Consider the following 23,545-nt stretch of genomic DNA (forward strand, 5'->3'; position numbering starts at 1 on the left):
CTGGCCGCGAGGAAAAGACACCTTCCATGGTGTGGGGTATCATGTGCATCTAAACGGGGAAACTAAATATGAAGAGTGATTTAACAATATGAGGAGCAATTCAAAATCGTGGCTGGTGGCTAAAAGATGTTCTAGGTCCACTGAAAACAAAGGAGCGAGAGTCACGTTCTCCTCTGACCTAAGTTCCACACGTGCACTTGAACAGTCAGTCATTCAAAGGCAGTTTCAGCACTCACACACGCCAGCTACAGGGCAGGTTGTGCTTAGCGACCCGCCCTTGACGATGGGAAGAGGGTTGGGGCAAATGCGAACACACGTACTTCTCTCTTCCGTTATCTCAAGACACTTCGGACCCGTATCAGCAGACCAGTGACTCTTGTCGCATGACCACAGAAGAGCGAACGAGCGTCCAAGGAGCAACCACCACTTTGAGCCCCGATCCGAGCACCCAGTGTTGGAGGACTCCACCCCCCGGATGATCCCCGCGCCGACCCAACGACCTGGCCTAACGCCGACGTAATGGCCAGGAAAACGGCGGGAGACCCGCCGTCCCCGCGGGGGGGCGCGCTACGTACCTATCGCAAACACTAAAATACCCTGTCGGAAAGCGGTGCTGCCAGCAGTACTGGTCGTCCTCGGTGTGGAACACCTTCTCCTTGTGCTTCTCCGAGGAGATGTGGCCTTGCCACTGCTTCTCACTGTTGCAGTTCTTCCCACACATCCAGCAGTGAAAGTCGGCCTGGAGTGCACGAGAGGCACGCGTGCCATCAGGGGTGCCGTGTGCCCCTGACAGGCCACACGCCGCTCAGGGAGGGCACCCAGACTGGGCACCACTTGACCTACAACCCCGCCTCCACTCTCGGGGAGCCTGTCTGGCCGGGGTGGGAGAGGGGGGAACCAGGCAGGAAGATCAAGTTCAAGCTCTGGGTCAGAAACAGGACCAAGAAAGGGATCCCGACACCGGGAGGCGGGCCAGGACACCGGCAGCAGAGAGTGGGGGTGATGGATTCGGCCAGGTTCCGGGAGATCTCTGGCAGGGAGGTGTCGGACTGGTGTGCAAACAAGGATGTCTGTGGGGAGGACGAGGGTTCATGAGAGGACCCTGGGGAGGAGGAACTCTTAAGGAACAGCAGAGAGGACGTGAAAGCCCGGGGCTCTGCAGCTGCGTAGGGAGCAGCAGCTGCTCCATCCAGGGCACGTCAAGTGAGCCTCCTACTACGGGCCACACTCGTGCCAGGGACCAGGGAAGTCCAGATGCTGAGAAGACACTGCCCCTGGGGCACAGACCGCACAGAAGGAACTGTGCTCAGGTCGCTGTAGGTACGACCACAGACGCAAGCTGTAAGGTCTGAGCAGTGGTTACCAACTGGCTAAGAATCATGTGCACACAGGTAAGAACAGATTCCTGAAGGCTTCCTGCGAGATCGTCACTATGTCTGGGGAACACATGAAGATCCACCTGACTGAACAGCCCAGGTAAATCTCACGACCCAGGAAGTCCAGGTGACCCTGCTTTGGGAACACAGGAACAAGGTGTCAAGGGAGTGAGTGCTGCACCCTGGCACAGGAGGGAGAGTTCACAGGGCACATCCCCAGGCACACACGTGGGGCAAGGCCAGGCCCCAGACGTGAGCCAATCCAGCTGAATCAATTACGGGAAATAGGAAACGGGATAATGCACACGCCCATGTCATCTTTAAAAAACAAGCCAGGCAGGGGCGCCTGGGTGGCTCAGTCGGTTAAGCATCTGACTTCGGCTCAGGTCATGATCTCGCGGTCTGTGATTTCAAGCCCCGAGTCGGGCTCTGTGCTGACAGCTCAGAGCCTGGATCCTGCTTCGGATTCTGTGTCTCCCTCTCTCTCTGCCCCTCCCCCGCTCGCACATGTGCTTGTGCTCTTTTTCTCTCTCTCAAACATAAACAAACAAAAGCCAGACAGAACTATGGATGAGAAAGAAATATGTCAAAGATATGTAAACATAGCCTGGCAAATACACACTGGATCTGGTCCGTCTGGGAAGGGGGACAAACGGGGTTCTAACTCTGTAACATTTTATTTATTTCACAGAAGAAAATACAACAAACTGCTAACATGGTAGCTTCAAGGTATTCATTATATTATCCTTTACTTTTATATAAAAAAAAAAATGTAAAAGAAAACCAAAACAGTACAAAACCACAGATGACTTAATGTCTCCAGTGAACCTTGGCGCCAGAGGCCAGACGCTGGCGCGTAAGGCGGGAATGCGGGCATAGCACCCACATTTCCCAAACATCTTCTGGGGCCCGGCACTGGGGTAAATGCTCCAGGACCCATCCTGCTTCGCTTACCCATCACAACCCCACTCAGGGGCGCTCGATTACTCGCCCAGGCTACAGGCTAGTAAGAGGGGACACAAGCACTTAGGCTCAAAATTCTCTGCCTCCAAAGTCAGGAAGAGCATTTTCTAGAATCAGGAGGCGTAAGCTTGGGGCCCAAGGCCACCTGAGGGAGGAGCGTGGGCAGCAGGGAGCCAGGCTGCGGGAAGGAGAAAAGAAGGATGAAGATAGAAGGACCCCTGGGGACTCACAGTAACTTCAGCGTAATCTGTCGGCATGTGGATTTGTTTTCCGTTCTCCTTGTTTGATTGACTGGCTACATCATCGCTTTTTTCATTTTTTTGACTCTTTAGCCAGAGCTCATAAAACTGCTCCATATCTTGTACTAAAGAAAAATGAATCGATTTCAGCAGATTTGAATACACCATTGAAATACATACAAGATCATGCAGACCTTTTGTATCAGGTGGCGTACGTTTTCAAGAGGAAAGCGAGACGGTGGAACAGAGACGGATTACAGTAGGCGTGGAGAGGGGCCACATCCATGCAACGGGTAAACTCTGGTGGGTCTGAACCAAATTCCGGACTGTTAGACCACAAGCACTAGTCTTCAAGATGAATTAACTCCTCCCTACGTTTGCAAGACACCTTGGGGGTGCTGAAAATTCAGTAACTATTATAAGGATATTGCTAAAAAGAAAGCCTCACAATGCTTCACACTGCCCCCAGATAAATACTCATGATCACTGCCATAACCACATAGCCACTTACACGGCTCGGGGCCCGAACAGATATGCTCCTCACTGTCTACTGAAAAAGACGAGAAACGCACTACCACTGGGACCATGATTCTGACCCCGACGGGAGCCCATCGAGTGAAGCCGCCATCCCTGAGGATTCACACGCTGGGGTGCAATTTACAACAGCACAACTGTGACCAGGTCTTGGGCAGTGGCCACAAGCTGCTTCCTACAGTACGAGCAAGTGCATTCAGCAGTACTGGCGAGTGCTAACGCCAGGTTTCTCAACCTCAGCGCTGGTGACATTCTGGGCCAGATAATTCTTTGCTGTAGGGGGCTGTCCTGGGCACTGTGGGATATTCAACGGCATTCCCGGACTCTACCCGCTGGATGCCAGTAGGACAACCCACCTAAGTCACAACAATAATAACGTCTCCAGACGTTGCCAAACATCCCCGGGGGAGAGGGGAAGTCTGGCCAAATTCATCCCCGGCTGGGAAATCTGGGAATGAGGTTACGATCCAAAAACTGGCTTTGAGGGGGCGCCTAAGTCCGACTTTGGCTCAGGTCATGATCTCACTGCTCGTGAGTTCGATCCCCGCGTTGGGCTCTGTGCTGACAGCTCAAAGCCTGGAGCCTGCTTCGTGTTCTGTCTCCATCTCTCTGCCCCTCCCTCGCTCATGCTCCCTCTCTCTCTCTCTCAAATATAAAATAAAATGTAAAAAAAAACTTTTTTTAAATGGGCTCTGTTGCCTACCCAAGTGTTTCTTACAATACATCATCAGACTAGGAGGAGAGATAACCCAGAAATCCTTCGTTCGGACCACTGGTGACAGGAATCACCGCCAGAACCCTGGTGTGCAAGAACACCTTCAGTAAGGCCCGACCGCATGTCCCTCCTCCAAACAAGACAGCGGGAAGGAGTCCCCTCCACACGTCCCCAAATGGGAACACTGGTTAAACATGGTAGGTGACACGCTTAAATCTGAATGGTTCACGTAATTCAGAGATCACGGATCTTCAGCAGTTGGTCAATTTCCATCACTCTGCTAGAGACTAAACAACACCCATTCCTGCCTTTGCAGCCAATCTTTCTGATCAAAAGTCAAAGGCTGCCTGAGGCTCCTCTCAAAGACTCCCACAATGAACATGCAGTGTGACCAAGGCACACATTCTGCGGGCCTCTGAATCTGAGCCTGTTCTCCCGGTGAGGCCTCCTTGAAGAAACTTTTGATTCTAGCCCGATTTGGGGGTGGGGGGGGGGGCTTGGCTATTCACAAGAGGAGCAGACGGTCTGGCGCAGGTGGTCAGGAAGGACTGAACTTCCCAGACCACCTTTCAGGAACACATCTGTGTCACATGCAACCCTACGGATCCGCACCCAGCTCTGCCCTGAGCAAACACAGATCAGAGGTCAGGCTCTGCTCCCCTGACTCAACGGCACGACTGTGCGGGATGCGAGCCGCTCTCTGCGTTCGCAGTGAGCTCGCATGTTTCCAGGGAGGAAGGAGACTTCCCCGCAAGCTAGACTTCACGGTCGACAGGCCACAGTCAAGACAGCAACTTACTGCCGTTCTCCTTCATGTACGTCCACACTTCCCGCTCCTCGGGGCTATGAGCAAACGAGCAGTTCCCAACATACTGACACTTCTTCCCGGAAGCAATATGATTGCACAGCTGTACCAAAAAAAAAAAAAAAAAAAAAAAAAAAAGAATATGCTTTAAGACAAGAGTACATTCACTAAAACTGCCTAGTTTTACTGAGGCCAAATAAGCATTATTCTCTGTGCTAGTGCTGAGTAACATAATTATTAAATAAGATTACTTTATATTCAAATGGACTCTAAGCCCAACATACAGGAGATGAGATTAAGCTTTCTATCTTGAAATCTTTCAAAACAGTATCTCCAACGGAAAAAAAGTAAGGAACTGGGAGATGGAACATTTTCATACAAGAAAATGTCGACAATCTCCCTTGTTCAGAGTATCCGCTTTTAACGCAGCAGAGCATTTGACCTCCACAGCGCAGCTCTCCGGCCCCCGTGGTCTCTGACAGCTCCCACGCTCTCCCTGCCTAATGCCCACCAAGCCTCCTTGTCAGCTCCTGGGAGGCAGTGGAGAAGCTGCAGGTACTAAAGAGTCTCGGGAAAAATCTCGGCCACTCAGCTGACCCATCACCAACACTGGCAGCGAATCTCAGCCCTCACGCATTCGCTATGCACTGTCTGGAGACGATTATGACAGTGGCCAGGCCATCCAGCTACATAGCGTTCAAATAATACCCCTCTGGTTATTTGCATTGTGCTTTTACAAAGTAAACACAGGGAAATTGGTAGGAAAATGAAGTGAGAGCGATCAGCAGGACACAGACGTCTCTAAGGACCACAACTATCAAGAAAACCTCCATCACTGAGACAGCTCATTCTTAAATAGCATCAGTGTGCTTGTCTTCACAGAGCACACATTCCAGTACAACGAACCTTTGGCTTAGTGTGTGCTTCAACAGATGCTGGCCCAGCCTTCCAATCTTCCGCATAAAGCGAAACCCCAGTAAGTACTTAGTCGGGCACTACTAGGGAGACATTTACCACCGTCTTTGAAAGTTCAACGACAAGGAACAGGGAAAAGAGAAGATAAAGGAGAAGAGGCCGGCCACTGTGCTGGGTTTTTACATAACACCATCTCATGTAATCTTCCCTATGACGTAAATATTCCCATTTGCAAATGAGCAAACTGAGGCTGAGTAACTTGACCAGGGCCCTCCTGGCAGACCCTGAGGCCCATTCTCTTTCCACCTCACCATACTGTCTACACACATGCACACACAGAGTATTATTTCTTCTTTTAGGAAAAGGATCCCTTAGCAATAAAAAGAGAGAAAAAAAAAAAAAAAAGAGGAAATGAGCCACCGTAGCATCGCACAGCAGTACGGCACGTCCAAGATTAATAAGGAATCATGAGAAGTCCTGGCGGCTGGACTAAAACCGTTCTCAGTCGCCTTCGTGTTAACAAAGAACGAGGAGCACACGCACCACCTCGTCTTTTAAAGCATCAGATGCCAATGGTTCCAATAAGCCTTCTTCCCCTCCTCGGAGGCCCACTGATGACATCACTTGGATGGAGGGGTCTAAAACCACGGTGGATGAAACACAAATGTACCGCCTCCTTCAGACACTGACCTGGGGACCTGCGTAAGTTTACAAAACGCAAGGCACTCTGGGTGATGGGGAATCAACGTGCCTCTTCCTCTTCCTTCACTCTGTTGGGCAATTCAGAGGGGGTGGGGCCTCATTTACGAGGGGGGTCTGTGATACATCCCACTGCTTCTCTGGGAAAATCTCTCTTCCTGTCTGCCATCGGGACAGACAGTTTACTACCTGTCAATGCTCTAAGTGTCCCTGTTCACTCACACAGTGGAACCCTCCGCTGTCTCATGAAGGGCGAAGTCCAGAGCCAACTCAAGGGCTTTGCTCAGACGGTCATCGTTAAAATCACGTAAGGCACCAAAGGGTAGCGAGATGAAATGTGCCCCCTCCTGAATGAAATACTACCCTAACGGTCAGCTGGGTCTGCTATTTTCGTTCTCCGGGTTTTTGACGATCACGTGCCTCTCACGTGCCTCTCACACGCTCAACATTTTCCCTGGGGGTTACTTTTAGAAAAGCCTACAAAGGGGGGTATCTTTTAGCTCATATCCATGACTTGAGTCAAAGAAACTTGTCAATAGTATTCGTAGTAACACAAGTTTGATGTCAAAGCCAAGGAATCAGATCTCAATGAAATTCTCTCCCACTCACTCCCCAAGTAATTCATCTGAAAAATAAGTTAGGTCATGCCCATAATTCTTTCTTGAGTCCACTGTCTATTTCCTTTTTCTGAGTAACTCCTCCAATCCCAGTCAATCCGAAAACTGTCACAGAGCCGCACGCACAAAAGGGGAAGGAAAGCAACGGGACCATTGGAAAATTGTGTCATTTCAACGAGCGTTTAAAGGTCTCCAAGTTTCGTTCTCAATCACTACTACTTTCTAATGATTTGAAATGCCTAATAAAAAAAAAAAAATTGGCTTAAAAATTACGTATGTACATCAAACTGTAAAGGCATTTGTTTCTTTGTGGGGAGAGGACGAATGTTCATCCACTTCTTACGTTCGATGGACATCACTCTCATCGCGCGGCGATCTCTGGTCCACCTAAGAAACATGGAGTTCAGAAAAAACAAAGACACACTGGCACAGGCAGCATATAAGGAATATAAAGGAACAGGTACAACGTTCGTACCTGAAGGACCAGAGATTTTTCTCAACCCTTCTCAAAGAAATGCCTTATGATTCTCTCATTTCACTTCCTATTGATATTTGTTAACAAACATTCCCTTTGAACCCTGAACAAAGAACCAATGAGGAAAGATCAGGAATCTGACTGAATTCTTATCTATGAAATCGTAAAAATCTCTTCCCTTTGCTTTGCAATCACTCCTACGTTATCTACTTTGCTCTGCTCTCTTCAAAGTCAATCGTTTTTTCTTATATGTATGATTTTATACCCAAGTAACAGAGAATCATGAAACAGGCAATGTTTACACACACTCACACACACACACACACACACACACAAGTGTGCACATGCACACACACACACAAAGACATACACACTACTTACGAGTGCCTTGCTTTTGCACTACAATATTTTCTGTTCTTGTCTGGTTCAATGACTTGACCATTTCTCAGACACTGAGCACACACAAATTTTATCTTCATATTAAGAGATCCAGGCATTAGCTGATTGCCAAGTACCTTAAACAATTAAAACCGAAGTTTTACTTTTAACAGAATACCAGTTTTCTGACAACAAAATTCTCAATTGCCACGTATTTACTTTTTCATAATAGCATACAATTTCTGGTACCGTCTGGTTTGATGAGTTGACCATTATATACATTATCTGATAACGAAATCTCCAGTTCCCACCCAAACACAAGAGAATATGATAGAAGCAAATTATCGATGCCACACCTCAATTTGTGAAAGCCAGCTCTGAAGGGAGACGACTAGAAACCGGGGGTGGAGGGGAGAAAGCACTTCTGGCAGCTGGGACACAGAACCACAAACAGTCTACCTCCCTTACTCCCGGGGTCCCCATGGTCCAAGCACCCAATTGTTTTGCCAATTAAACTCAGTAAGAAAACAGTATCCTGCAATATTGGCAGGTATCATGGGCTGGCTGATTTTTTTTTTTTTTTTTTATGATGATCACCTAAAATCTGGAATTCGTTTTCACATTAAACAATAACTCAAGTCACTGAACAGTAAGGAAGGAAGCTGACTGCAAGTGGAAACCACATCTGCCAAATGACCTCCGTTAGGCCGCTCCAGAAAGGACACCAAACGCAGCGAGTCTCTGAGAGAACATACCTGAGCCCCAGGTACGCTGGCTTCCAGATTTTGCCAGTATCGTTTAGATTCTTGAGCGATGGCATCGTGTGAGATACCTGTGAAACGTACAAGCCTTCCTTTAGGCTCACCCTCTACATATCAACAGTCCACCAGCCCGATCACAGCCTCAACTCCCCCGCCATCCCCTACGCAGCATAATCCGTCACCAAAGGTGAATGCTCGTCATGTCCCTCTTTTTCGCAACAGGATATTTACAAATACAGCTTTTGGTGCCTTCTAGGGTGTCTCTCGACCTCACAAAAGCATACTACGTGCGTGAACGGGTTCCAGCAATTAAGTGCATGAGGCGATTCTGAAAATAAGCCACTCTAAAAATAACGGTTTATAGCCGAGGATAAAATGAACGGTGTTGCCGTATCGGGATGATGGAGAAAGTTGTCTGATAGTGTTTTGTCAAACCCTGACGGCTCCTGAGGAAACGTTTTTTTTAAATTGTTTTTAGTCTTCATTCCGGTACAGTTAACATCCAGTGTTATATTAGTTTCAGGGGTACAACAACTCATTGAGCACTTCTATACATCCCGGTGCTTATTCCCATCATACATCCTGCCCACTCACTCCTTAACCCCCATCTCCTGTTTTACTACCCCCCCCCCCCGCCAGCCCCCCTCCCCTCTGGTAACTATGTTTGTTCTATGACTTAAGAGTCTCTTACTTGGTTTGAGGAGCCTTTTTTTTTTTTGCAATGTTTAGTTATCTTAGAAAGACAGGGCACGAGTGGGCGGGGGTGGGGCAGAGAGAGGGGGAGACACCGAATCCGAAGCAGGCTCCAGGCTCTGAGCTGTCAGCACAGAGCCTGACCGGCGCTCAAACCCCAGAACTGAAACCATGACCTGAGCCGAAGTCGGACGCTTAACCGACTGAGCCGCCCAGGCACCCGGTGAGGAGCCATTTCCTAATCATGCACCGACCTACCGGTTTCATTTTGCAGTATCCAGACTTTCAGTTCTACAAGACTATGCGCATAAAAGCACTCATCTTCCCTTAAGCAGCCATACCGGACCTCATGGCGACATAAGTCAAGCTGACACTGACCATGAAAAGAACGTATTTTGGAGTATTTTACCGTTGTCTCTCGCAAGATGTGGACAAGGCACCTAAGACAAAAACGGAGTGACACATTATTGTTCTACCCTAGCTTTTTCAAAGGAAAACAAATAACGTCAAGTTCTAGACTGAAAATACATGCTAAATCTTTACCAGAAAAAACAAGTCCCTTTACACAATTGTTGGATTAACAGGGGGTGGGTGGGGGGGGGGGGGAGGATAATTACACCATAAATTAAGCCATAAAATACTGAAATCCATGTCATGAGAAGCTACACATCAATAATGCCTTTTTGTATTAAACATAAATTTCATAAACCACTTAAAAATTCCCAGCAAAATATACTAACAGACATTTTTAAATAGTCATCATCTTTCAAAACAGCAACAAGGAAAAAGCACAGGGGGTAAAATGCCTGGGCAAACACTACTCTGGTTTTATTTGGGTCTAAAGACAGAATCTATTGCGTCACTAGAAAAATTAGAAACTACCAACATACTTATTGTCTTCAAACTCATGCTTTGTAACCGGGTGAGAACAAGAAGTAGAATTATCTTTATTTCTTTTACTTATCATTCTAGGTTTATGATCAAAACATTTCTGGAACAGACAGAGAAAAAGAATTACCACAACAACATCACACAAATTAGAACTTTTGTACCATACTTATGCACATACTTATACATTACAAACTGATGCCAACTAATGTCTCATAGGAAGTTTTTGCATTCTCTTGGATACTGGGAGGTGCGACTATTGACTGAGTGAACGCTCACCAGGTAGCAGGACGTGTGCTAAGTGTTTTATATTTCTGGGCTTGCAAGTCAGGAACGATCACCAATTTTACGTCAGAAAATAAGGTTTGGAGATAGTACCTCACAGAGGAATATAAACTCTCCAAGATGCTCTTGGAGAAGTTTGAATACAGTGAGGTTGATCTTTCCATTGCCACCAAAGAAAGCCTCTCTGCTGAACGCCCCTTTCCGCTCCAGTGTCCAGATATCTATCTCTTCTTGGCAATAAGCAAATGTGCAGTGGCCTGAATATCTACATTCCTCCTCAGCAGCAACATCTAGAAAGACAGACCATCAAAAGACATTTAAAACACAGCCATTGGTTTTGGTTTTTTTGGTTTTTGATTTTTTTTTTTTTTTTTTAGTGTTTTCTTTCTTTTTGAGAGACAGAGAAAAACAGCAAGTGCTCAAGCCGGGGAGGGGCAGAGAGAGAGGGAGACAGAGGATCCGAAGGAGGCTCTGTGCTGACAGTAGAGAGAACGATGCAGGGCTCAAACACACGAACCATGAGATCATCACCCGAGCCCAAGTTGGACGCTTAACCGACTGACCCACCCAGGTGCTCCTAGCCGTTGTTTCTTCAAAGCCAATGATTATGAAACATTTTTAGGGTACCAGCTGAACCTCTGTAGCTCACAGTTAGCTTCAAGCAATGATACACATTTTACTATGCAGGGATGGAACTCACTCTAGAACGATAGCACCACGGGTCTGGATTGTTTTTATTTTTGATGGGGAAAAGGCTCTCACATACTCCACCTAAGTTTAAAAAATCACTTAAGAGACATTCAAAGCACATTCAGATGAAGCAATCTGACAAAAATGAATACAGGGGTGCCTGGGTGGCTCAGTCAGTTAAGCATCTGACTTTGGCTTAGGTCATGATCTCATGGTTCGTGGGTTCGAGCCCCACATCAGGCTCTGTGCGGACAGCTCAGAGCCTGGAGCCTGCTTCAGATTCTGTGTCTCCCTCTCTTTCTGTTCCTCCCCTGCTTGTGCTCTGTCTCTGTCTCTCTCAAAAATAAATAAAGATTAAAATTAAAAAAAAAAATAATTGAATACATAAAGTTCTCTCAAAAGCAACTTAAAAGAACATTTTCAAAGCCTCAGTTCAGTATTCTGATTCTGTTTAGACTCAGCCAGGGAACCTAAAGCGTAAGACGGTTTTCTGTTTAAAACCTGTTTAAAATCTGCCAAAGCCCGGTTTCCATAACCATCTATACACACAGGCACTGGGGTGCCTGGTTGGCTCAGTCGGTTAAACCTCTGACTTTGGCTCAGGTCATGATCTCACGGTTCGTGAGTTCGGGCCCCACGTCGGGGTCTGTGCTGACAGCTCAGAGGCTGGAGCCTGCTTCAGATTCCGTGTCTCCCTCTCTCTCTGCCCCTCCCATGATCATGCTGTCTCTCTCTCAAAAATAAATAAACATTAAAAAATCCACACACACACACACACACACACACACACACACAAGCACTGAAAGAAGTTAAAAACAAAGGTAAAAATAATACAAAAGGTACAAATGTCTCAACCCAAGGAACTTTTAATTCTACCTACACATTTTTAGGGGCACCTGAGTGGCTCAGTTGGTTAAGCGTGTGACTTCAGCTCACGGCATGATCTCACAGTTTGTGAGTTCAAGCCCCACGTCGGGCTCTGTACTGACAGCTCAGAGCCTAGAGCCTGTTTCGGATTCTGTGTCTCCCTCTCTCTCTGCCCCTCCTCCACTCGCTCTCTGTCTCTCTCTCAAAAACAGACATTAAAAAAAAAAAAAAATTAACTCTACCTACACGTTTTTAATAACAGTAATACTGGGACCATTATAATAAATGTAACAAATCATTTATCACTTACGTCATGCACACCAATTAATTATAGTACATACCTTTACATATATAATAAGGTCCTTCATAATTTGTTTTTGTTGGTCTTGGGCGTATTTTTTTCCATGATTTATCTTCAACATTCTTTATTCTACCAATTAAAATATCTTTCTTACATTTATGATCTATATTAGCATGGTAAGTGAAATCCATTAACTTAGGGCCTGAAAAAGATGTAAAAAAGGATTGCTCATAGGCACAAAGAGCGACATTTCATTTTACAGGCACATTTACAAGCAGACGGATATTGATTATTAAATTCCCACAAAAACCCTGTTTTTATAACCCCCAAATGTAAATAAGCTACCGAAGTAATTTGTGCCTTTTATATGCTATTTGTCAGAGAACACGAAGTTTTATTCAACACCAGTGCCCTGAAAACATACTTATTTAACTATGAGGACAGGAATTCTGATGGCTTCTAAAGGGAAAAAACACCCTGAAATATACATAACTAAGAAAGAAAATGAATTTAGGCTTTGGTTTAGGATAAGTTGTGTTTATATCACCTGACTTGGGGGTAAAGGTATGAAACAAACCAGCAGAAAAGACTTTACCTTTATAAACACTGGTCTTAAAATGCTTTTTTTCTAGTTCTTGCTTTATTTGAAAATGATCACATTTTTTAATAAATATATAGAAAAGTAAAGAATTTCATAAAAAATTTCAGTAAGACTTCATCATCAGGTAAGGTATTCTAATCCATATGATTGTATAAATGAAATTATATCAAATAAGAACAGACTTATCCTATCCAGAACTCAAACGGGGACGGAAAAACCACGGTAGCTGGTGTTCTCCACGCGTATTTATGAGTCCGGAACTCTCAGACTATCGACTAAGCTCCCCTGTTTGGTCCTGACCTGATTTTACAAAACACATCTGACAAGCTTGTCTCAGTTCATGGGTTCCTTCAAGGGGGTGTCTTGGGGTCATGGATGAAGGTGGTTTAGTAACTGCGCTTCCAAAGAAGTTTCCAAAGTCATTTCTAGGGTGGCTTGAAATTCCCAGGAAACTCTCAGAAGCAAACAAGTTGCCTGGTCCATTCATCTGCAAGAAGGAAAAAAAAACAAAACAAAACAAAACAAAAAACCAAAAAAAAAAAAAAAACAGCCAACAAATATTGCACTCTCACTAAAGAAGGAAACAAATTTGTGACAAACAAGACATTTCTTCACGTACTGAAATCGGTACTAGTCTGCCGTTGCTGTGCTTCTATGGAAAAGCTGGTTCTTTCTGGGTTTTCCACTCTTTGGGTCTCTGGGCCCCTCCCCCACCTTCCTGGCTTCTCGCGAGTTGACAGAAGTAACAGGTCATCGTTCTGCTCCTACGGCACACACTCTTCCTATGCCCTGATCTCATCTTGCCTGTGTGGGTTCTGCGGTGCTAAAGCCTCTTGCGCCCCGTGCCACCGCGAGGACTGTGCCGTGACAGGCGCGGTCTTACGCACGCGGCGTTCGTCCCTGGCTGCTGCTCGAGGGTCCTGTCTCACCACCATTTCCCCCGGCACACGCGAGATGTAAGGGAGACCATCACGTCCATTCGGGTAATTCCATTACTTAAGTAAAAGACCTACGTTCAATTTAAGCGACGTTATTTACAAAAGAGGAAGTGGCACTTACAAGTAAAAGGGAGGAATTACTGCCGCTAAGCGCTGTTCCCTCTCTAGAAGTTGAGGTGGGCACATCTAAAATAATAAAAACACTTCAACAGACCTCATTCTAATCATGTCACAACAACATCAGGGCTCAGTGGCTGACTACGCTTCCCCCGTGTTACTTTCCCTCCCGCTCCCGCTTCCAAGGAGCTTTCTTGCTCATCAAGGACACTCGCAGAGGGCAGTGGATGGTCTCCTTCCCTCTGGAAATTTCCAGGGGCATACATACATAACCCTCAGGCAAACTGTTTTCGGAGACATTGGCTGAAGGAGGGCCTGCCGAGTGGGGCTGTTAAAAAGACCAAGAAAATAACTCCTGTCCGAAATGGGAAAAACAGCCTCCTCAAACTACAAAGCAGGAATTCACCACAACATTAGGAAAATTAGTAAGGTGCAGTGACTTTCTTTTTCTCAAGCTGCCCCTCGATTACCTTCTCTCTGCCCTCTGCTTCCCACAAATTTTAGTTTTTTCAGGTGTCAGTCTTTAAATCAATCGTTCTGATTTTTCTCCCTTTAACCACCTAACAATACCTTGGGAAAATTGGAAGATTTTGATCAATGTTGTTGAAAGCAGATATTAAAGAATTACAGAGGCAGGGGCCAGACCAAAAACTCAGCAATCTCTTGCAAAACTAAGGAACCACACACAGTTTGGGGCCCTCTGGGGATGAAGCCTAAAGCAGACAGATCTCATTCTATGGGTTTAATTCTGAATAATTCCGCCTTAAATTAGTCTTTTAACTATTTGCTTCGTTCAGAATTTTACAAGGATAGCCTGCCTTTAAGACCCGTGAGGATGGGGTACGCCTTTCTTGGAGAAAACATTTAAGCCATTTTGTCCCCCAAAACAATAGACACCCGGCTTAGCAAACTATCTTGTTTACAAACTCAAAACACCAAAATAAGTACCACATACATTCCTGTGTATTCCCCTGCTCCTTCATCTCCTGAATGGCATGGTTACGCCCAGGCGAATTAAAATTGCAGATTTAGTTTTCATTTTTACAGCCACAACGAAAGTAACTCAAGCACCAACTACCTAAAGTGAGTTACGTAATTGCCAAACAGACTGCCTTCTTTAGAAAACGAACTGCGGTTATTTACACAAGCGGCTTGATTCTTACCTCGCTTGGAATCACTCATTGAAAATGAACTCAAAGAAGAGCAGAAATCTTCCAAGGATGAGGTCAAAGGTGGATACAGTTCTGAGAAGGAGGGCGGAGGGGCATACCTCGCACCAATGGGCAAGGTGCCCAACAGAGATGCCGAGAAAGGCATGCTAGGGGGGACACTGGCTGCGGGAAGGGCTCCTCGGACTAAAGCTGACGGCTAAAAAAGAAAAAAGATTTTGTTAAACCCCAGGAAACTTGATTACAAGTGGGCCAACGTGCTTTGAACATCAGCGTACAGAAACAAATTACTGCACTGGGTAATTACGTAACAAAGCTGAAATCAGTATCAAGACTCAAGAGAAGAATCTAGGCTACGGGGGTGCCTAGGTGGCTCAGTTGGTTAAGCCTGCGACTTTGGCTCAGGTCACGATCTCACAGTCTGTGGGTTCGAGCCCCACGTCGGACTCTGTGCTGCCAGCTCAGAGCCTCGAGCCTGCTTCGGATTCTGTCTCTCCCTCTCTCTCTGCCCCTCCCCTGCGTGTGCTCTATCTCACTTTGTCTCTGAAAAATAAATAAATGTTAAAAACAAAACAAAACAAAACAAAAAAGAAGAAGAATCTAGGGTATGGAGCTTCTTTCTTTCCAAGCCCACTTTCAAAAAAGGATCAAGGTCTCAGGAAACGAACCGTCTTGCACTGTTGGTGGGAATGCGAACTGTGCAGCCACTCTGGTAAACAGTGAAGAGGTTCCTCAAAACTTAAAAATAGAACTACCCTACGACCCAGCAATTTGCACTACTAGAAATTTAGCCAAAGGCTACAAAAAAATGCTGATTCAAAGGGGCACATGTACCCCAATGTTTACAGCAGCGCTATCAACAATAGCCAAATGATGGCAAGAGCCCAAGTGTCCATCAACTGACAAACGGATAAAGAAGATATGGTTTATATACACAATGGAATACTACTCGGCAATGAGAAAGAATGAACTCCTGCCATTTGCAACAACATGGATGGAACTGGAGGGTCTTATGCTGAGTGAAATATGTCAGTCAGAGAAAGATATGATTTCATTCATATGTGTAATTTGAGAAATTTAACAGATGAACACAGGGGAAAGAAGGAAAAATAAGATGAAAACAGAGAGGGAGGCAATCCATAAAAGACTTAAATACAGAGGACAGACTTCGGGTTGCTGGAGGGGAGGTGGGTGGGGGGATGGGGTAAACGGGTGATGGGCAATGAGGAGGGCACTTTAGGGGCATCAGCACTGGGCATCATATGTAAGCGATGAATCACTGGGTTCTACTCCTGAAGGCAAGACTACACTGCATGTTAACTAACTTGAGAATAAAAAAATTAGGAGGAAAAAAGAAAAAGGCAAATGGACTAGAATAGACTTCAGAATCCCAAATAAATGCCCGTGAATACTCTGTGGGGGTCAGGGTGTGATGTCCATCCAATATTGTCTCAAACCCAATGTTACATTCACGTTTCATTTCCTTCCGATTCCTTACACGAGGCTCAGAAGAACTGGCTTTATTAAGGAGCAATAGTGTAGGGGCAGGGGGAAATGGAAGGTCCTCAAGAGAAGGGAGCCAGAGAAGGCAGAAGCGCTGGGCCATCTCTCTGGGGATGTGAATTTACGATCTCACAAGGACACACGGAATGCTGCCCCTCTCTTCCCCCATCACAGCGACAACTTACTGAGGGTTTCCCTGTGCCTTCTAAGTACTGATGCAAGTTCCACGCTATCTGTTGAATTCTTCAACTTTCCAAGATGCATCCTACCTACTGTGATCGCCATTGTACAGACAAGGAAACTAACGTCCTGAGAGGTGAGGTAAAGCCGCCCAAGACCACAGAGGTGGTAAGAATCAAACCCAAACAGGATCAGTTAACTGCCCACTGACATCATCTATCTCAGCCACGCTGGAACCAGCCCTGAATTGCTCCCCATCCTCCTCATGACAGTGTTGCTGCTCTTGCTGCTAGTTTAATATACTGTGTGGCAGGGGTCAGTAAACTTTTCCTGTGAAGGACTAGATATTCAGTATTTTAGCCACGCGGTCTGTTTCAACTACTCAGCTGTGTTGCTTCAGTGCAAAAGCAGCCACACACAATGCAGAAGTGAATGGTCATGGCTGTGTTCCAATAAAACTTTATTGATGACACCGAAATATGAATTTCATATAATTTCCATGTGTCACAAAATACGGGTCTGTTTTTCTCCCTTCCAGCCATTTAAAAACGTAAAACCCATTCTTATTTTGCAGCATTTCAGATATGGCCGGACCTTGGCTACACAGTTACCCTGAGGCATTTATCCTTTAAGCCTTTAATCCAAAACAAACAAACAAATTATTTTTCTTTAAATAAAAATAAAAATAAAGAAATTATTTTTCTTTAAATACCAAATGCCAATTCTTTTTCAGAATTTTAAGTTTACCCTTTCCATACTATGTGATTCCAACAGGTGTTGAGGAAAACTGGCTCATTACTAGACTGGCGTTTTGTTTTATTTAAAAAATAACCACACGGACATGGTACTCCCAGAGAAGGACAAAAGTACCTTTTAAGCTAAGTTTAACCTACAGGAAATGCTGAAAATACCGAGGAGGTCATACGGCAATTTTTTTTTTTTTTTTTTTTTTTTTTTTTTTTTTTACAAAATTAAGCCTGGCTTCAGAAGAGAGGAGTGACGCTGACATTTACCATAACAGTTTCATTGGCCTCAGGTGCCGAATCAAGAAGGTCATCTATTTCGTCGCCGAGGACCATATCTCCGTCATCCAGAAAAGGTTCCGGCATGGTGAAGGGGGCCTTTCCTCCATTTGCCAACACCGCCGATGGCAGGGGGCTCTCGTCCACTTGCAGGGGCAGCATAGAGGGTAAGGGCATGATAGGAACTGAGGCCAGCTCACTTCCGACTTGGTGGGAGAAACTGGACGCAGGCACAGAGACGACAGGAACTGCTTCCTGCCTCGGAGTTAACAAATCTGTAACACGGATCGAAACGTACCCACTCATCTTCGGTGTACTTACTCACCGAAGACTAGCGTCAAGAGCCAATAAGAGAGAAACGGAAGAGCCAGGTGAGGGTACGAAAGCAATGATAAAAATAAATAAGACGAGACAGTAGCAGAAGCAGGTCAGAGACAAGGGTAAAAATAATTCTCGAAGTCGTTGGTTTTACCCAGGGATAGACATAGCGGCTTATGAAAACTTATCCTTGTGTCTCAAAATGCCCGGGCGCCTGCCGGGCAGAGCTACGAGACGCTGGTAAAGCCACCCGGGGCGCTCACTGACCGCTTACTGACACGCAGAATTACCAATCACTGCCAGCACGTCCAGAAGCGCTAAGGTGGTTTTCAGAATTATTCTTGCTTTCACACCAACGGCCGCATGGTAATCGTATTTGACAACGCTATCACATCTAGAGCGTCTAACGCCGCCACTTTCTAGACCAACATGACGCGAGAAAACGTACCTGGCTCGATATCTTCCACAGAACAGCTCAAAGCCTGGAAATGAAACCAAACAACCGATCATCGTGCGTACGGTCAGGATTCCAGTCTATGAGGAGTCTGTAAATCTCACTCTGAGACAGCAATGCGAGTTCTCGCAGAAATTTTACTTCCTTCCAATGGAGATCCAAGAGATAAATGGAGTGGGCACACCTCGGGAACGAGTGGTTAAGCAGGGCGGGCCCAGCGGCGTGACCGCTGGGCCCTCGTGGACGGTGCTTCCCAAAGGCCGTTCAGGAGCGTTCAAGTTCTGGAGGGCCTCGTCTAGCCACCGTTCACTCCCCAACTCACAAAGGCATCCTAACAACTCCACGAAGACTTACCTTTTAAAAACCAACCGCTTGGGACCCGTGTTCAACCCAATGGCTCCCAACATTAATATCTGGCCCCGGGCCAATTTTCTAATAAAACCTAACATCTATGAATGTCCTGTAAAATGCGCCATTGGACTTGAGGAAATGCTGGTTGAAAGATACTACTTGAGTTGTTTGTTTCTTTTTATAGGACAGGAAGCTCTGGCCAATTATGTGTCTGAGAAACAAAAAGCTCTCAAAAATAGACACAAACCAAAAATATTAAAAGCAAAACTGCTAACGTGGCCATCTGCTCCTTTTTCCCAAAAAGTTACGCGTCTTACAGGAGCAATAACTTTACCTTGGTAGCCCCGTCCCCAGGAACGGATTTTAACGCGAGCTGAAAGAAAACAAAGATGCTAATTAAAAAAAAAAATTACGTGAAAAACAGAACTGTAACCAAGTTACAACCAAAGAAAACGAAAATACCCCGTGGGGAGAACTCCAGCTTACCTCAGCCCTAACATACGCTTTTCTTATTTTAAATCCCAATTTCTGAGCTAGTTCTTGCGTTAGTTTGATCACATGTTCATCCTGAAAAAAAAAAATGAAAATATGCCTAACGGAGGGTTATATTTACCAACTGTGGAGGCAAATCGCAAAACAGCTAGAACTCATATTCCGTGGAGACACTTGCTTGGTGGGCAGGTAATCCCAAATAAAGCGGGTGGACCGCGGACTGGAAAATGGAACTCTTTAGACGCCCCTTCTCCACAAGGAAGCAACAAAATGGTTACCATGTCAACCAGTGAACTCAAATATAAATTCCGTACCTGAGGCACCGCCAAGGAGCACTTTGCTACGGAGTCATAAGCCTCTCTGTATCTTCCTAAGTCACTGAGAGCCTTAGATTTCCGATACAGAGCTTTGCAGTTACTGGCATTTAAACTGAGCACTGTGTCACAGTCTTCTAAAACTTTATCGTGCAAACCCTGGGGTGTAAGAGCAAACAAGGTTAGCAACAATTCCTTCTGGCACACACGTCTTCCTGTCGATGCAGACAAATTAAGACCCTGGACTAATGCCCTCCTTTCAAACTCTGTTAGCGGTATTATTTTTCTTTGAAAAAAAATATTTTCATCATGAAACTCCCAAATGGAAAAAGTACAAATATCATGAACTCCCACGTAACCATCATCCAGACCAGACAAATGTTAACCTTTGGCTGTAAAGGCCCCAGGTCTCCAAGAAAGAAAGCTTTCCAGACGCAGTTGATGCCCCAGGCAAAACTCTCCCTTCCTGCTTCCTCCACTAGCTACCCTTTGTTGGAGATCATTAAAATGTCGACTGAAGTTAACTCCCAAACAGCTAGCTAGCCCGAGAAGAGTCCATTAGAAAAAACAAATGAGCCATCGGTGAACCTTCACTCAGTAAGAATCGGGTGACAACATGGGCACCTTGCTTAAATTCAGTTAAATGTTACTGAATGTCCACGGTGACAATTCAAAGTGCACCAAAATATTGCTTTTCTCAGCTCAGACATGTGAAAGGTCATGTTAAATCTCTTCAAGGTTAAACACCACGCTGCACTAACAGGGCTCCAAAGAGGACTAACACACTCTTGACCAAGTGTGCTGTTGGGACAGGGACTTGACTGATGCATGGACCTGGGACCTGCGTCCTCCTGGGCTGATTTTTGTTATAAGCGGACACACCCCAGAAACCAGACTCACGTGGCAACTCCAAGGACCAGTCACCAAGAAACAAATTTTATTTTTAAAATTCCTCAACATTTATCCAAAGCTGGCTTTTCAAAACTCCAGACCACTCTAAAAGCAGGCAGTTAGAGGGGCACCTGGGTGGCTCAGTTGGTTAAATGTGTGTCTTTGGCTCAGGTCATGAATGTCATGATTTGTGAGTTTGAGCCCCGTGTCGGGCTCTGCAATGAACAGCTCAGAGCCTGGAGCCTGCTTCAGATTCTGTGTCTCTCTCTCTCTCTCTGGCCCTCCCCTGCTTGTGTTCTATCTCTCTAGCTCTTAAAATAATAAATACGTATTTTTAAAAAATGTTTTAAAGCAGTAATACGATTCTCTTAAAAACTGAAATTAGAGGGGTACCTGGGTGGCTCAGTCGGTTAAGCATGCAACTCTTGATTTCGGCTCAGGTCATGACCTCATGGTTCGTGAGTTCGAGCCCTGAGTCAGCGCTGACAGTGCAGAGCTTGATTAGGATTCTCTCTCTCCCTCTCTCGCTCTCTGCCCCTCTCTCCCGCACAAAATAATTTTTTTTTAATTGAAATTAGCAAACTGACTTACAATGTACTTTTCTTATCAAAAACATTTTTTCCCTCTAGAAACCCTGTTCTGTTCTAAACAAAAATCACCACTCACCATATTAGAATAGCAAGCAATACGATTTATATGCAGTTTTTCAATTATTTCTTTAGGGATGACAATTTCTTCCGACTTCGCATAACCAGCTATATTCAGAGCTTCTGTGTACTGGCTTATCGAGTTGTTCCAATCGTGTTCCCGATAAACATCATTTCCTTCATTAAAAAGATTTCTCACAAGAGCACGTAAATATACCTTTAAAAAAAAAAAGAAAAGAAGAAAGAAAGCGACCACTTGAAGCCCTTTACGAAACAGGACAGGGTATAGGGAAACTTCAATTTTTGTACTGGAGACTTGTGGTCTTAGATGTGACGCAGCCGTGAGCGCTGCTGTAAGAAACGGGGAACCCAGGCCACCTCGCTACCGTCTCAGCGAGGCCCTCACCTCGCGTGCTTTCAAGAGAAAATGCAATTTCCCATCAGGAGGAAAAGTGCAGCAAAAGCACCTCGTAAAAACCTGTTCACATCCCCAACTCTGTGCCTACAACGAATTCCTACGAGTGGAAAGTCTAGGTCGGAAGGAAGGAGCATCTTGGGCCTTGGACCAGTATTTCTAAACTGCCTTCCGAAGCGGCGAGAACAGTGGACGCATCCAGCGGTCCGGTCCCCAGCCCACAGCACCCCCACCAACGCCGGGCAGCGTGTGTGCACCTGTGTGGGAAGACACAGAACCCCTACTAATTTCTAGGTGAAAACCCGTACCCTTTCTTATCCCTGTGCCTGATGACCAAGGATCTCTCACATTTTTATGGACCATTGTCTTTCCTCTCTGGTAAATGTCTGCTCAGGACTGGTCCGGGGAGAGGGGATGTTAAACCTTTTTCTCGCCGAGCAAGTACAGTACACAAGGTTCTTTTGGTACATATAAAAGTTCTGGAGGTTCCTTCGTGATTTCCTATCGCTGTGCTAATGTTTCACAAGTCAAGATCAGACACGTATTACGAGATCAGGTAAATACTCAGGTTCTGGGTCTCATTTTTTGAAATTCGTGTCTAAGCTGACAGAATTAGTAAAGCAAACTGGACAGATCAACCTTTAACAAGGGCGGTGGCTCGGGACAGGCCACTTAACCTCTCGAGATCCCGGTTCCAGTTATAAAAGTCAGGAACGTAAAATGAACTGTACAATGAACGGATTGTTCCCAGTGCTTTCTAGCCATAATACTCTATGATTCTACATCTGTTTGGAGAGAGAGAGGGCAGGGGCAAGGAAGAAGACAGAGAAGGAAACAGGGAAGAGGGAGGGGGAGAGGCGGAGAAAAAGAAGGAACATTGGCAAGCATCAAAACCCTTGGACACCAAAAGCCGCAGGTGAACTAACAGCCTGCACACACGAGGCCCGGTGAACTGGGCTTTCTCTGGGTTTCTAACTAGTTTCACCTCCGGCTGCTCTCTGCTAGGATCCAGGTATCCTTTGCTCCTAGGAGAACCTCTTTTCTCCTAAATAAAAATAGAAGATACTGGGCTCTCTCCTTCACAACATATTCTGTCCAACTTGTCTTCGGTAAACGAGAGGGAGGCTAAAAGTAATTTTCGAAGGAGGCGCCTGGGTGGCTCAGTCGGGTAAGCAGGTAAGCGTCTGACTCCCGATTTCGGCTCAGGTCATGCTCTCACAGCTGGTGAGATCAAGCCCCGAATCAGGCTCTGCGTGGACAGTGTGGAGCTTGCCCGGGATGCCCTCCCTCCCTCTCTGACCCTCCTTCATTCTGTCTCTCTCTTCTCTCGCAAAATAAATAAACATAAAGAAAACTTTACTTAAAAAGAAAAGTAATTTTCACGGGGCTCGGAAGACAACTTAGGCAAACTACACTCATGGAGGAAAGAAAATGGAGGACAACTGTCCCCATGTGCCAAAAGCAAAGTTGTCCTCTATATGGAGGAGATTGACTAATTCTTTCTGTAGGTGCCCAGAGAGTAAATACTTTAGGCTTTGTGGGCCATATGGTCTCTGTCTCAACTACCATATGTCGTGAAAACGGCCACAGATCGTAAATACATCACCAAATAGGTGCGGCTGCATTCCAATAAAACTTTATTTACAGAAACAGACAACAGACCACATTTGGCCCACAAAGCTGGAGTCTGCCAACCCCCACTATTCATTATGGTTCACAAGTTACTTGAACAGCTTTTAAGTAGATGTTCCCAATCATTACCGCATATTGTTCCTGTGTCCCTGGATATGACAGCGGTGACCTAAGAAAAAGAAACCAATGAATTTTAATTATCAGACTCTTATCAGGATTTCTTCATCCAGACGTCATTGTAAAGCTAAGGTTCTATCAGCTTGCTACGGGTTCAAAGCACATTTTAAAGACCTACCTTCC

General features: G+C 45.6%; 1 protein-coding gene across 4 annotated transcripts in view; it reads right to left on the reverse strand.

The window, feature by feature from the left end:
- ZC3H7A (zinc finger CCCH-type containing 7A) overlaps positions 1 to 23,545 on the reverse strand; it is a 36,006-nt gene that overhangs the window by 1,158 nt on the left and 11,303 nt on the right. For all 4 annotated transcript variants that reach the window (XM_053213448.1, XM_027043233.2, XM_053213449.1 and 1 more), the window contains 20 exons: positions 23,375 to 23,414; positions 21,218 to 21,415; positions 19,661 to 19,819; positions 19,341 to 19,421; positions 19,189 to 19,227; positions 18,498 to 18,531; positions 17,723 to 18,006; positions 15,021 to 15,225; positions 13,862 to 13,926; positions 13,103 to 13,289; positions 12,242 to 12,403; positions 10,437 to 10,633; positions 10,061 to 10,161; positions 9,429 to 9,610; positions 8,472 to 8,548; positions 7,720 to 7,853; positions 7,145 to 7,250; positions 4,627 to 4,735; positions 2,570 to 2,703; positions 576 to 739 (listed from right to left, as the gene is read on the reverse strand). In XM_053213448.1, coding sequence (XP_053069423.1) covers positions 576 to 739; positions 2,570 to 2,703; positions 4,627 to 4,735; positions 7,145 to 7,250; positions 7,720 to 7,853; positions 8,472 to 8,548; positions 9,429 to 9,610; positions 10,061 to 10,161; positions 10,437 to 10,633; positions 12,242 to 12,403; positions 13,103 to 13,289; positions 13,862 to 13,926; positions 15,021 to 15,225; positions 17,723 to 18,006; positions 18,498 to 18,531; positions 19,189 to 19,227; positions 19,341 to 19,421; positions 19,661 to 19,819; positions 21,218 to 21,415; positions 23,375 to 23,414 — 2,658 coding nt within the window. The remainder of the gene's footprint in view (positions 1 to 575; positions 740 to 2,569; positions 2,704 to 4,626; positions 4,736 to 7,144; positions 7,251 to 7,719; positions 7,854 to 8,471; positions 8,549 to 9,428; positions 9,611 to 10,060; positions 10,162 to 10,436; positions 10,634 to 12,241; positions 12,404 to 13,102; positions 13,290 to 13,861; positions 13,927 to 15,020; positions 15,226 to 17,722; positions 18,007 to 18,497; positions 18,532 to 19,188; positions 19,228 to 19,340; positions 19,422 to 19,660; positions 19,820 to 21,217; positions 21,416 to 23,374; positions 23,415 to 23,545) is intronic.

This window comes from Acinonyx jubatus, chromosome E3 (assembly GCF_027475565.1).
Source record: "Acinonyx jubatus isolate Ajub_Pintada_27869175 chromosome E3, VMU_Ajub_asm_v1.0, whole genome shotgun sequence".
Lineage (NCBI taxonomy): Eukaryota > Metazoa > Chordata > Mammalia > Carnivora > Felidae > Acinonyx > Acinonyx jubatus.